This window comes from Schistocerca serialis, chromosome 1, assembly GCF_023864345.2.
Source record: "Schistocerca serialis cubense isolate TAMUIC-IGC-003099 chromosome 1, iqSchSeri2.2, whole genome shotgun sequence".
NCBI lineage: Eukaryota > Metazoa > Arthropoda > Insecta > Orthoptera > Acrididae > Schistocerca > Schistocerca serialis.
In genome coordinates this window covers 607806363-607822443 of record NC_064638.1, presented here as the reverse complement: position 1 = coordinate 607822443, position 16081 = coordinate 607806363, and the positions used below count along the sequence as shown (strand labels likewise).

Below are 16081 nucleotides of genomic sequence, written 5' to 3'. Positions count from 1 at the left end.
TGAGTTTGCTAAACATCTCCGTAACGCTATCGCGGTTACCAAATAACCCTGTGATGAAACGCGCCGCTCTTCTTTGGATCTTCTCTATCTCCTCCGTCAACCCGATCTGGTACGGATCCCACACTGATGAGCAATACTCAAGTATAGGTCGAACGAGTGTTTTGCAAGCCACCTCCTTTGTTGATGGACTACATTTTCTAAGGACTCTCCCAATGAATCTCGACCTGGTACCCGCCTTACCAACAATTAATTTTATGTGATCATTCCACTTCAAATCGTTCCGCACGCATACTCCCAGATATTTTACAGAAGTAACTGCTGCCAGTGTTTGTTCTGCTATCATATAATCATACAATAAAGGATCCTTCTTTCTATGTATTCGCAATACATTACATTACATTTATCTATGTTAAGGGTCAGTTGCCACTCCCTGCACCAAGTGCCTATCCACTGCAGATCTTCCTGCATTTCGCTACAATTTTCTAATGCTTCAACTTCTCTGTATACTACAGCATCATCCACGAGAAGCCGCATGGAACTTCCGACACTATCTACTAGGTCATTTATATATATTGTGAAAAGCAATGGTCCCATAACACTCCCCTGTGGTACGCCAGAGGTTACCTTAACGTCAGTAGATGTCTCTCCATTGATAACAACATGCTGTGTTCTGTTTGCTAAAAACTCTTCAATCCAGCCACACAGCTGCTCTGATATTCCGTAGGCTCTTACTTTGTTTATCAGGCGACAGTGCGGAACTATGTACTAAAGAAAATATATTTAATGTTTGTTTGTATGACATTATGTAGTCTCCCATCACTGATTAATGATAACATAGAATACAATACGTTAGTTAAATCTGATAAGCCAGTGACAAACGTAATGTACCTCTTGTATCATTAGTTCTGTGATGTTGGCTTAAGCATATCTTTGACAACATTGTAACAGCTATTGTAGTTGTCAGGCTACAGTACTAGTAGTTATAGGTACTATTATGTGACATGGGATGCTGTAGAATTACGATTTGGATTCTGTCTATGTTTTTGTCTACGGATTATGACATGTAACCATGTATGTGTACGATGAATCCAACATTTGCACAATGTAAAATGTGAGGCACATAAGTTGACTTCATGTATGTAAATAGAGCTATTACACAAATAATGCAAACTGTGTAATGTTTTATATTTAAATAGTGACATATGCAGAAAATATTATTTTAATCCACAATTGGTGTATTTAAATTTCAGGTGCTTGAAAATGATGCAATGTCAAAATCAGCTAATCACACAAATTAAATAAAGAACATTAATATGCAGCCTACAATGGCATGTATTTTCATTTGTAACATATTTGGAGGCTGTGGATCCATGCAGAAGCAAAAATTTAAGTCATATAGTTTCTGAGACATGGTACCATATCTAGGTCAAATGAATGGTATTCTGGTCAGTCTGTTTTCTTATCACCTTATACCATGCCATGTTTATGTGGCATATTTTGTACTGTGTCCACATCTGCACACTAGTTAACTTATATGGCAACAATCTTGTGCACAGTTAAATTCTAACTAATGAGTGTTACAATGGATAAAGTTTCTGCAATTTGTTTGTATTTTTACTTGTTCCACATCTCTACATTTCTGAATGTTCTCCTCCTTGATGGGATGTGCAGCATATGATACATGAATGGATCAAAGAATGGAAGAATGAACAAATGAATGAACGCACAAAAGAAAGGAGGACATGTTTGTATCATGTGGACTCATTTATAGAGTGCCTGTGAAACTTCTCATAAATGAACATGTCCTTCTGCATGAAAGGACATCACTCGCTCACTTTAACCATAGAATATACAAGTCAGTTCATGTTAAGAAAAGTACAGATACAGTACATGTGTGTGGAAAGTATACAGTTATATGTTCATGAAGTGTACAAACGAACTAACCAGAACTGTCTGAAAGAGAGAAAAATGCTGCCCCAGAAATTGCAATCAAGAATTTAGTGTCCCAGGTGAGGAAGAGCAATCAATGAAGACAGTAATTTCATAATATATTGCAAAACAAAGGAAGAAATAACACTTAGTACATTGTTAAGAGGCAGACAGTCCCAGGAAGAACGCAAAAGAAGCAACAGACAATAATTTAAAATTTTGGACATTTCAGCCTTTTCTGATGGGTAAATATGTGTTGCCAGATTTGTAATTAGATACTGCTCTAACGTGAAACACTTTTAAATAGAATAATATCAATCTAACAAACAATGAGATGTGCAAGGAGTAGGTGCTGAATCAAACTGGGAGAGAAAGGTATGTATGGCACAATGTGACTAAAAGAAGGGACTGATTGATAGGACGGGATTGGTTGATAGAATACATCATGCGGCATGACGGAATCATCAGTGTGACAACATGGGGAGGGTGAAAGCTGTAGAGACAGACCAAGACTTGATACGGTCAGCAGCTTAAAATGAAAACAGGTTGAAGTAGTTATGCAATGCAGAGATGAAGAGGCATGCACATGATACAATAGTGATGAGAGTTGCATCAAAGCAGTCGTCTGAATATCACAACAATAGCAATGCAAACAAACATTTCCTATGACAAAATTTCTATCAGTAATTGAAGTTGTGAATGGTCTTTGGGTCACAGAGTACTTCCATAATGTACCACGACTTACAGTTTTTGTGCCTTTTATATTTCCTTCTGTTTACACTCTTTGTTAGTCAAAATGAAAAGCATGAAAAGTGTGCGTCATCCACTGAAATTTAAAATTAGTTAATTTGTTGTGAGGTAGCCAATAACTAACAAATTTATATTATTTAGCAATAGATATATCAGTAAGCATAAGATAAAGATGAAATTTGACAAAAAGGAATGATTACGTTAGTAAACTCAGTTTCAAAATTTAACAGCTTCTACGCAGAAAATGTATTTACTTTCTCAGAAACAGAGAAATTTCAATGCAATGTTCTAGTATCATCAGTTGCTTTATACTTAATGGAACCAGATTAACACTATGTGGAGTAATATTAATGACAGTAAGCCAATAGTGCCCTCATACCTGCAAAGCCTTCTTTAATGTTATCCGTCCATAATTGTAAGCTTGGAAGGGCAACACTGTTCATGTCTCATAAATAAATTACTTTAGTCAATTATTTTGTTAGAAAATAAGGAGTTTTACATGTTAAGAATGATAAATCAGAAGTTCTTCAATAATTCGAACCTGTGCCAACAAAAAGAGAGTCATTTTAAAACAAATGTGTGTACTCTTCTTCACTCACTCAGAATTTGGTACCATCAAAAAAATTTCAATGCGCAGGTGTGTGACAAAACAGTAAATTCATAATGAAACTTCACAGCAATGTGGTCACATCCATTAACACCTGATTTTGTGAAATGGTGACAAAAATGTTTTTTCTTCATTGACCAAATCAATTATATTTAATATAAATATCAAAGGGTGATAATTTAACCTTTCACTTTTCTCCAATGACTTGATGGATAACATTTTCTCAGGCACTCAATGCCATCAACTTGGTTGAAAAATCTTACCTTTTGATGACACCCCTATCCATTACTCTCAAGAATTAAAGAACTAATTTTAAATCTGATGATGGTGGTGATGGAAATCATCAAAAGCTTGCATTCATCTTAATCAATGGAGTTCCACGAGTGAAATATTACTGATGAGGTGTATTTACCAGGTTTTTTATTTAACAGATAAAATTATAAATTAATATGGGAGTTTGCTGGTTTCAATTTGCATCTTACTCAACTTCCTCCTTCAAAGTTCATTGTACTACACAAGCATGACCTCACTCAAATGCTTTTCATTCACTTGCAGTTACACGTCATTCATCTTCCAATAACTTCTGTGATGCAAATATCAGTCAGAAAATAGATGCCTACACTAGCTTTTGGTTTTTATATTAATTTTTCACATAAATTTTTAAGTGCTGATCAATACTGGGAATAAATTGGTTCATCAATTTCTTCTGAATGTTCACTAGCTTCAACATAGGTATGACCTTGAACTGTGTCTTTCACTTGCATCCTAAACCAGAAGCTTTAAATGTTATTTTTTAACATTAAATATTTTTATAAAATATTTCTTGGATTTCAAACAAAATCTCTGAAAAATGCTGCTCCTTTAACATTATTTTCTTCAGCCAGGGAGAAAATTGCAGAGCATCATGAATATTTAACATGAAATAATCTGGTGCAATAAGAAATATAGATGGATTAAACTATCAGATTGTTCACAAAACTGCACGCTAAAAAGTTGTCAAAATTTCGTTATATTTTAGAATTGTCTGGTTTCCAAGTTACAAAGTTCATGAATATCTTGTGAAGGTACAACACTTAATATGAGGTAGTTACATATACCTGAATTACCATAATATTATGAAATTGGGCTAACTTATCAAATTTGAGTTCATGTGTACTTCCTTTGGTGTTATACATCTGTATCATTCCATCCAATAATGATGTCACACTACTGTAAACTGACCATTCAAGCAATTAACCCAAGTTTACAATTCTATATTTCAATCTCTTTGTTTTAATTGTACTGCACTGATCCAGAATGTGATTTGGTTTTATAGTTCCACTGATGAAATAATTAAACATATAGACATATGTGATTATGTCCCTCTTATCTGTAGCTGTATTTACTAGTTAAGAGTACTATTATTTTTATGGATATCACAGGAAAGGTGCAAAAAAACTGCTTGCAATGCAGGTACTGTTATTTAATTCTTTCCCCTCAGGAATATATACACAGCTAAAATTAAAAATCATTTAAACAATATATAAAAATGTCTCTGTATGTCCTCGTGTGATTTCCATTTTGGGGGTGAAGCAATTCATGACTGTAACTAAGTCACTCAGGAACACTTTACAATCCACAATAATAACACCCAGTTACCTTGATCTGGCCTTGTAAGACCTTGGCTGTCTTCTAGGTGATCGCCTTTCACTGTTGTTCACAGGTGTACTGTTTGAATTGCTGACAGAGCTGTTTGTTACGGGAGTTGATGCAGCATTCACACTTGACCAAGAATTGTTTTCACTGATGTTGCCAATTGCACTAAATGAATTTGAAGTTGGTGGTGTTCTCGACCTCGATCTTGAATGTGAACGAGTTTTTGAGCGGCTGCGACTTCGCGATTTGCTAATGGAAAGAGCATTGATATTAGTAATTTCCTTAAATCAGTGACAGAAATAATATAAGAATATTCAAAGAATAATGTGTAAAATTACTGAAGTACTTATTCACTTGTCTAATCCAGTTAACATAATTTACTTTCTGAGTAGCAAGTCACTCTTGCTACACAATTTTAGGCTTTGCAGAATGTTTACCATCTCATTTTAATAGTGCAGATATGGGGAAAAGATGAATTTCCATATTTACAAGAAATTGCTATAAATTACAAAACAACTTCTAGCAGCATCTACAAACTTGTTCAATATAAACATACTTGCATAACAAATCCTTTTAATATTAACTATGTAGTGAGCACCTGCAAAAATTTTTGCAATGTAATGTGGAGGAGAAGACACTCGAATAAATGGAAAACATGGCTAATTGAGATAATTTCAAACATGTATCCTTTGTTCAAAAGTATATACTAGTTCTGTGCATAGGTACTGTAGGCCTGTTTATATCAGTCTGTATGTCGGTCTGCTTCTGGGAGGAGTTGACATTTTTGCACAACTTTTCGAATTTTCCTTGCAGCAACAATGTCACTGTACCGAAATCCCCTCTGGCCCGTATAATATGGAATAGTATCAACACATTGCAGTGTGGCACAATTACTGACAAGGTCACTGTCTTCATCCCCATTTTATCATTCATGGGCTTCTTCTATGTTTAATCTTCAGCCACTCATTCTTTTCTTCACTGACAACTTCAAAACTACTTAAATCCATTGCCAGATTCATTATCTGTCAGTTGTTATTTCTTCAACATTGAAACCTATAAAATCACTTTCTTCTATATCTGTAACAATTTTCCTCCACTATCAAACTGGTGTACGTGGCTTGACTTCCTGCCAAGTATCAGAAACCATCCAGGATTGTCAACTTCTTTCACAAAGCCACCAAATCATCCTTATTAACTTGCATTTTCAGCAGACCAGCCCAGTAGCGCTGTTTTACCGACACAATTATGCCCTGGTCCACTGGTTGTACAATGGCAGGCATGTTAGGAGGTAAAAACGTTACCAAAACTAGAAATGATTGTCTTAATGGGATTGCCGCGATCGTTCTTTAAATAAAAATATGGCATTTCAGTCTTTGATCGCTAATTTTTATTTTCAATGACCGGTTTCAGGCTAGCTGCCCATCTTCAGATCATATATTGCAGATAGATAGTAACTCTGCAGTTGCAGGCTAGCTGCCCATCTTCAGATCATATATTGCAGTTACAGAATAACTCTGCAGTTACAGAGAAATTCTTCCTGGAAGGAATCATCAGACCACTTTGGAAAGTGAGTTCGCGAATCCCATAACACTGAATCTGTTAACCATCCAGATAAAGTAATGAATTCTCTCTCTAGCCCTATGGTTTCATAAACGAAACTAGCTTCACTGGCACACACCGTGCCTGAAACAATGACACCTTCTGCTCGTTTTTGGCTAAGCCATTGCGAAAGAACAGCATCATGCTTTTTCGTGCAGATGGTCCACAACTAGAATCAGATTTTCTGACAAAATCCTGTATTTTCAGCTTATTCTTGTTAATCTCCTGAACAGCTTGTCTTGTTGTTGTTGTTGTTGTTGTGGTCTTCAGTCATGAGACTGGTTTGATGCAGCTCTTCATGCTAATCTATCCTGTGCAAGCTCCTTCATCTCCCAGTACCTACTGCAACCTACATCCTTCTGAATCTGCTTAGTGTATTCATCTCTTGGTCTCCCTCTACGATTTTTACCCTCCACGCTGCCCTCCAATGCTAAATTTGTGATCCCTTGATGACTCAGGAGATGTCCTACCAACCGATCCCTTCTTCTACTCAAGTTGTGCCACAAACTTCTCTTCTCCCCAATCCTATTCAATACCTCCTCATTAGTTACGTGATCTACCCACCTAATCTTCAACATTCTTCTGTAGCACCACATTTCGAAAGCTTCTATTCTCTTCTTGTCCAAACTATTTATTGTCCATGTTTCACTTCCATACATTGCTACACTCCATACAAATACTTTCAGAAACAACTTCCTGACACTTAAATCTATATTCGATGTTAACAAATTTTTCTTCTTCAGAAACGCTTTCCTTGCCATTGCCAATCTACATTTTATATCCTCTCTACTTCGACCATCATCAGTTATTTTGCTCCCCAAATAGCAAAACTCCTCTACTACTTTAAATGCCTCATTTCCTAATCTAATTCCCTCAGCATTACCCGACTTAATTCGACTACATTCCATTATCCTCGTTTTGCTTTTGTTGATGTTCATCTTATACCCTCCTTTCAAGACACTGTCCATTCCGTTCAACTGCTCTTCCAAGTCCTTTGCTGTCTCTGACAGAATTACAATGTCATCGGCGAACCTCAGAGTTTTTATTTCTTCTCCCTGGATTTTAATACCTACTCCAAATTTTTCTTTTGTTTCCTTTACTGCTTGCTCAATATATAGATTGGACAATATCGGGGAAAGGCTACAACCCGGTCTCACTCCCTTCCCAACCACTGCTTCCCTTTTATGCCCCTCGACTCTTATAACTGCCATCTGGTTTCTGTACAAATTGTAAATAGCCTTTCGCTCCCTGTATTTTACCCCTGCCACCTTCAGAATTTGAAAGAGAGTATTCCAATGAACATTGTCAAAAGCTTTCTCTAAGTCTACAAATGCTAGAAACGTAGGTTTGCCTTTCCTTAATCTTTCTTCTAAGATAAGACGTAAGGTTAGTATTGCCTCACGTCTTCCAACATTTCTACGGAATCCAAACTGATCTTCCCAGAGGTCGGCTTCTACCAGTTTTTCCATTCGTCTGTAAATAATTCGTGTTAGTATTTTGCAGCTGTGACTTATTAAACTGATAGTTCGGTAATTTTCACATCTGTCAGCACCTGCTTTCTTTGGGATTGAAATTATTATATTCTTTTTGAAGTCTGAGGGTATTTCGCCTGTCTCATACATCTTGCTCACCAGATGGTAGTTTTGTTAGGACTGGCTCTCCCAAGGCCATCAGTAGTTCTAATGGAATGTTGTCTACTCCTGGGGCCTTGTTTCGACTCAGGTCTTTCAGTGCTCTGTCAAACTCTTCACGCAGTATTATATCTCCCATTTCTTCATCTACATCCTCTTCCATTTCCATAATATTGTCCTCAAGTACATCGCCCTTGTATAAACCCTCTATATACTCCTTCCACCTTTCTGCCTTCGCTTCTTTGCTTAGAACTGGGTTGCCATCTGAGCTCTTGATATTCATACAAGTGGTTCTCTTCTCTCCAAAGGTCTCTTTAATTTTCCTGTACGCAGTATCTATCTTACCCCCTAGTGAGACAAGCCTCTAAATCCTTACATTTGTCCTCTAGCCATCCCTGCTTAGCCATTTTGCACTTCCTGTCAATCTCATTTTTGAGACGTTTGTATTCCTTTTTGCCTGCTTCATTTACTGCATTTTTATATTTTCTCCTTTCATCAATTAAATTCAATATTTCTTCTGTTACCCAAGGATTTCTATTAGCCCTCGTCTTTTTACCTACTTGATCATCTGCTGCCTTCACTACTTCATCCCTCAGAGCTACCCATTCTTCTTCTACTGTATTTCTTTCCCCCATTCCTGTCAATTGTTCCCTTATGCTCTCCCTGAAACTCTGTACAACCTCTGGTTTAGTCAGTTTATCCAGGTCCCATCTCCTTAAATTCCCACCTTTTTGCAATTTCTTCAGTTTTAATCTACAGTTCATAACCAATAGATTGTGGTCAGAGTCCACATTTGCCCCTGGAAATGTCCTACAATTTAAAATCTGGTTCCTAAATCTCTGTGTTACCATTATATAATCTATCTGATACCTTTTAGTATCTCCAGGATTCTTCCATGTATACAATCTTCTTTTATGATTCTTGAACCAAACGTTAGCTATGATTAAGTTATGCTCTGTGCACAATTCTAACAGACGGCTTCCTCTTTCATTTCTTAGCCCCAATCCATATTCACCTACTATTTTTCCTTCTCTCCCTTTTCCTACTGTCGAATTCCAGTCACCCATGACTATTAAATTTTCATCTCCCTTCACTACCTGAATAATTTCTTTTATCTCATCATACATTTCTTCAATTTCTTCATCATCTGCAGAGCTAGTTGGCATATAAACTTGTACTACTGTAGTAGGCACGGGCTTCGTGTCTATCTTGGCCACTATAATACATTCACTATGCTGTTTGTAATAGCTTACCCTCACTCCTATTTTTTTATTCATTATTAAACCTACTTCTGCATTACTCCTATTTGATTTTGTATTTATAACCCTGTATTCACCTGACCAGAAGTCTTGTTCCTCCTGCCACCGAACTTCACTAATTCCCACTATATCTAACTTTAACCTATCCATTTCCCTTTTTAAATTTTCAAACCTACCTGCCCAATTAAGGGATCTGACATTCCATGCTTTGATCCGTAGAATGCGAGTTTTCTTTCTCCTGATAACGGCGTTCTCTTGAGTAGACCCCGCCCAGAGATCCGAATGGGGGACTATTTTACCTCCGGAATATTTTACCCAAGAGGACGCCATCACCTTGGTTTCAGCCGTTCACAGTACCACAACAGCAAGGCCGTTTTGATTAATGTTGCAAGGCCAGATCAGTCAATCATCCAGGCTGCTGCCCCTCTTCAGGAACCACACGTTTGTCTGGCCTCTCAACAGATACCCCTCCGTTGTGGTTGCACCTACGGTACGGCTATCTGTATCATTGAGGCACGCAAGCCTCCCCACCAACGGCAAGGTGCATGGTTCATGGGGGGGAGGCAGCTTGTCTTATAATATTATAATCAGCACATAGTTCTGCAGCAGTTCCCCCCTTCTCAAATCTTTCAATTAATTCTAATTTTTGTTTTAATGTCAACAGATGTTTCCTTTGTTTCTACATAATCTCTTCTACAAATTTCTTTTAACTTACTTCACTTACACTACAATTAACACCAGAAAACCGAGTTTGTTTTCAATTTACATGGAACAGGCTGGCTGAAAACAACAAAAATTGTACTCTGTTGCCATGCAGCTGGTTGTTTATTGCTGTTTGCTATAGAAAAATATTGCACATCCTTTTTCTTTTTTAGATGCATGAATAATTTGCAAAACAGATCATACACACACACAAATAGTTGGAAGTACACTGAATATAATTATTATAAAAATCTGTAGGTGCTGGTGAGTTCACTATAATTTTTTTTTAAAACTCATCTAGTAAACATTTTTGCATGCATTAAGACCGCTATTAACATTAAGTGCTACATAAAACTTTTCAGTTACCTTCGCTATATGCTTTAAGATAGTTATTGATTATATTGTTACAGAGAAACCTCAGGAACAAAATGGTATCACACAAGGAACGGTGACAGTATGAAGGGGAAAATTTAATTGCGGAAGCTTAACATTAGAGGGAAATAGAATATAATGGCTAGCCAGTAGCTAAGTTTTCTACTTTTACTATTTTACTTTATATGTGGCAAGGGCCTTATCGACCACATGCCTGCTCTATAAGCTCTTCCATTTGTCTCTGTCAGGTGAGCTATTTGTCGATTTGGTGTTGATGTTCATCCTAGTTGTATCTTCCCAGATGTTATCTCACCACCTAACTCTGAGCCCTCCTCTTCTTGTCATTCCATCTATCGTTTTAAAGAATGAAGGTAGTGCATTCTCCATCGCCATTGTTCTTGATATATGGTCTGTCCAGTTCAATCTTCGCTTCTTTAGTGCTTCAATGACGTCATAGTGTTTGAAGAGCGCTCTTTTTTCCCCCTTACCTTCTGTTCCACATTATTTTCATCGTATACAGATTCAAAAATTTTCCATGATGTTTTCCTTTGGGATATTAATAGTTTTTCTTTACCTTTCTTCCCAAAATTTAATGCTTCATTTCTGCATAATTTAATGGGTATAGTAGTTGATTGTTAAAAGCACAATTTGAAGTTAGTACTAAGTGATTTTTTCCTTTAGAACTTTGATGAAAATAAAAAGTGCTTTGTTCGCTGTTGCTAGATGGGCATCTATTTCTATACCCGTTCTACCATTATTACTAAAAAGGCTCTCTAATAGTCAACAGTCTTGAAACTGAATCCATCCACAGCTGAAAGTGCATTACTTCTGATTTCCCTACTTATGATCAGGTATTCATCTTCCTTCATTGCCACACACCCCTGTTTTCTCAGAGATTTTTTGTAATTTTGCCTCATTCTGAATAATTCTATTTTGGAACTTGTTATTAATGCCCCATCATCTGCAGTCGCTTCCCTTGTGGATTAGTTTTATTGAAGTCTCTAATGATCTTTTCTCAAACAAGGTTACATAAAACAGGAGGATATTTCCAATTTCCTCATTATATTCAAAAGTGTGTGTCGATGTAAGGTATCATAGGCCTTCCTGAAATACAGAAATTATATGTGGGCATCTACATCAAATCCCCACCTGTTCTGAGTTATTTGTCTTAAAGTGAATAAATGATCTACTGCGGATCCCTTCATGCAGAAATTACATTTGTATTCCCTACTTAGTTTTTCAGTTACTGGGATCAGCATGTTTAATAGGCAAATTGATAGGATTTTATAAGTGAAATCTAGTAGTACATCTGGTCTTCACAACAATTCTTCTTACTCTTCAATTTATTTATTGCTTATTGTATTTTGTTTGCTGATGGGGTGCTGACTTGTATATCAACTGTATCAGATTCTTCAAATTTAAAGTAAGTAGATAACTGCAGTTGAGTAGTTGTGAAAAGTACGTTTTCCATCACTTCTGTATATAACTCTTGTTTGTCGGTATTTTCCTATGCTGAGCCTTTACAAATTGTTCCCTTTTAGTTAATTTACCAAAATATTTTTTTAAAATATTTTGATACATCTACCTTGCCCTATGATGCTTAAATCATCCTCCGCGTCTCATATAATGTTGATTCACTTTCCTTTTATCTTGGGGTTCACTGTGTTTCCTGACAGATTTTATAGCATCTTTCCTGCAGTGTCACGCTGTTTCTTTCTTAAAACCACAATTCCCTTGAATTTATTCTCTCCAGCACTTTTTCTTGGCACTTGCTGTTAAATCAAATTTTGTTATGTCTTTTCTTTTTCCTACAATTTTAGAATTTATTTCTTGAATACTGTTCTTAAGGTGTTTCCATTTGCTTTCAACATATTGTTGTTTGCTACTGGCCAGTCTAATTTTTGTTGGTTATTTTCCATTTCTTTTATGAAGTATTCTTTTATATTTTCTTTAGTGAGATTTCTTGTGTGGTGTCTAATAATTTCACGCTGCTTCTATTTAATTTCCTTTTGAGTTTTATTTTCATATTTAATATGATTAACATACGGACTGTGTCACAATCCATACTTTCAGAAGACAAATTTTCTAACAATGCCAGTAGTAAAACTTGAAGTAGTATATACTACTCCCAGCTTCCAGAACTTATCTATTGGCTCTTCAGGATGGAAAGTGTGATTAATTGGTGAAGGATGGAAAGATACAGCATGTAAGTCACATCCTAATTTGAGAAGGATCAACCTGTTGTAAGGATGAGATACACAAGGATGAAGTAGAAGTTTCAGAGAGAGGAGGGACATCAAAGATCGTACACTGTTAAGCACTGTGCCATATTCAGTACAGGGATGACAGAAGTGACAAAATGAGAAGTAAAGACACATTTAAAGAATGGAATTCAGAGAAACTAGTACCGTGTACTGTATGGGAGCATCCAAATGTGGCATAGCAGGCAATTGGGGCAGCTGTAGAGAACACTCAGCAACTGATAACTGGCTTTTCCAAGACATTTCAATTCAGTGGTAGTCATTTCCATATTAAAACCGTTACAGTGAACACACATTATTTGGTAAACAAAATGAATTGTCTTATGTCAGTATGTCTTTGACGCTGTAGGCCTTTGCAGTAGTAGGCATAGAGTAAATTGTGATGGATGGATGGATGGATGGATGCATGCATGCATGCATGCATGGGACACACTTATAGTGGGAACTATTGCAGAAGAATGAATCTTGGGATAGAGATAATGGCACTGGAATGTATATGAGTTGTCAAGGATGCTGCAGAAATTAGGAGGGCAATACAAGGCAACATCAATTGGTGTCAGGAGGATATCAGAGAAATATGATCTAATATTGTGCTTGGGGCTCAAAAAAGTCGCACCCTTTACATAATAACGGATTGAGACATTCAATAAAGGCATGGGTACTGCTGGGTGGTGGGGGCCACTTCCGATTCTTTTTACAAACAAATCTCCTGGACAGTCTCCTTCAACCCTCTGACAATTACAGCTACACAACACTGTTTCCCACCAATGGCAGACTCTGCTTGGAACACAAGCCTCACTACCTTCTCTGGCCTTCCTACCACTTCTCTGACACTCCTCTGGCCCATGGCTCTCCCATCTTCCAGATGCTTTCATCCACTAGCCACTTGTCCCCTGGCCTTCCCCTTGACCTACTGTCCATTTTCATATTATCTTCTACACATTCTCATCTCCTACACACTCTTTCTCCAGTCTTTTCTTGTATGGATGCCTCGTGTTGTCTCCTTGACCATTTCATTTATTAACATTTCCATTTTTGTTACACCTATCTGACTTCTCAAGAACTTTGTATCCCTTGCTCACTTCTTCCTTTTTCCTTCTCCTTCATGACCCAGGTTTCTATGGTGTAAAACAAAACTGGTCTATAATATGTTTGGTAACCACCACCTTACTTTTTTACGGAGGACTTCTTTTTACCGTAACACACCGCTTGCACTTGTCATAAAGAGTAAGCTTGGCTTGCCCATTCACTTACCTCTTGGTAATTTCTTCCATTTTCCTGTGTTGTCTCCCCAGGTACTTGAAATTTTCCACAGCTTTCAGCTGTACCCAACCCAGTCATGTTTGCTGTAGTGCATCCTTTTATGTTCTGTGAGCAGCATCTCACACTTCTTTCCATTAAATTTTATGCCGTATTATCGCACAACTTATTCCCAAGCATCTAATTTCACGTAACCAGCAAGTATCATCACAGTCATCCTGTATCCAATCTCTACTGCCACTTGAGTCATCATATCATCCAACACCATGATGAAAAGTTCTTTATTTCAGACCATCCCCCTGTGTCAGTCATACTGTTCTCTCTCTTCTCTCACACAACTTACACTTCCCTGGCACTACCAATTTATCCTCAGTGTCATTTCCTCTCTCTCTCTTTCCTTCTTAGTGCCTTCCATACTTTACTTCTGAATACAGTGTCATATAATTCCTTCAAATACAAGAAGACCGTAAGCATACCTTTCCCATACTCATGGTTGTGTTACTGCAGTTGTCTCATAGTATATATCAGATTTACTGTGAATGTTCCTGGCCTGATGCCATACTGTTCTTCTTTCAGCTGCTTTTCCACTGTTCTCTAGATTCATCTCTCAGATTTTTGCACAGTAACACAAAGGGTAACACTCGTTTCAATTTCCTATCATGAATGTAAGTACAATTATTGCCCTCTTCTAGTCTTCTGGAGCCATCATTTCCTTTCATATGGCTCTCACAACTGTATGCAATCATTGCGCACCCACCTCTTATGCTGCTCTCATAATTTCCACATTTAGTTCACACAACACAGGAGCCCTTCCAAAGTAGCATATTATATTATCTATTATTTATAGAATATTATATGATGTACAGAATACTATATTATCAAATGTAATTCTGGAATCTGATTTACAGTAAGCAATGGGTATAAACTTCACGAACCATGAATTAAGCATTCAGTTATCATCTGATTGGGAAATAATTAAACATGGTGTCTCCAAGTTTCAGTCATGTGGCTATAGTGTTTTCTTGTGGACATTACTGATCTTCCATCAGTTTGTTTTATTCAAATACTTTGACAATAAATACTAGCTTGGAGAGCATACTACCAAGCTGCTACAAAGCCTAAACAAATAACTATTTGGAATCCAAACTTGTCAGAAGAGGAAACATAAGAAGATGGAATTCTTTAGACATTTTTGTTTCATTATATCATACAGTATCATATTTTGGGACAACTCCCCAAGGGAAGGTAAAATTTTCCATGTCTTAAAGTGTTCAATTAAAATTTCTTTTATCGTGAATATGACAATGAAATTACATCATATATGCATTTGCTCAAAGTACAGGGTAAATTAACTACTACTTTTCGGTTCACATGATCCCTACTGAGAACAGTTGAAAGTACTACATCCATTTTTCAATCTACATCTCAGTTCCCAAGACCAATACCAAGAATAAGAACAATCTGCATAAAGATTTGAAGGCACTTACAATAGCTCAAAAAAAGGCACCCATTATTCAGGAATACAAAATTTCAATAATGTGCTAATACGTTTTGCTATTATTAAAGTAAAGACAATTGGTTTCTGGGGCATATGGACCGCAACACAAACAGAAATGTCTGGCCAACTTCACGCAAATCTTTTTTTCAGCACACGATATATTAAGTTGATGACTAAGGTCACAGTGTCTTTGCTTTGCATGTCTGTATTCTGGTTGCTATGGTTTATTTATCAATTGCCTTTTTTATTTGTAGTTCACTGTTGTTAAAGAGTTTTATATCATCATTTGGAAATAGTAAGTGGAGCTGTGGATGCTACAAAATGGAGTGCCAAGTACATAAATCAGAACATTTCCAACATATTCTTCTGTTTGAGTTCAACAGACAGGTAACAGCTGCTGAGGTAGTCAGAAGCATTTGTGCCTTGTATAGGGATAATACCACTAGCATGGCAAGAAAATGGATTTCTCATTTTAACAAGAATTGTTTTGACATTAGTAACTCTCCAAATTCAGGAGGAACTGTGGGGTTTGATGATGATCATTTAAACGCGTTAATCCACAATGATTCATGTCAGTG

The 16081-nt window shown here is 36.8% G+C and overlaps 1 protein-coding gene across 4 annotated transcripts in view; it reads right to left on the bottom strand.

Moving 5' to 3' along the window:
- The window catches only part of LOC126477483 (calcium homeostasis endoplasmic reticulum protein), a 352133-nt gene that overhangs the window by 55612 nt on the left and 280440 nt on the right, over positions 1–16081 (bottom strand). For all 4 annotated transcript variants that reach the window (XM_050103620.1, XM_050103623.1, XM_050103621.1 and 1 more), the window contains one exon: positions 4925–5170. In XM_050103620.1, coding sequence (XP_049959577.1) covers positions 4925–5170 — 246 coding nt within the window. The remainder of the gene's footprint in view (positions 1–4924; positions 5171–16081) is intronic.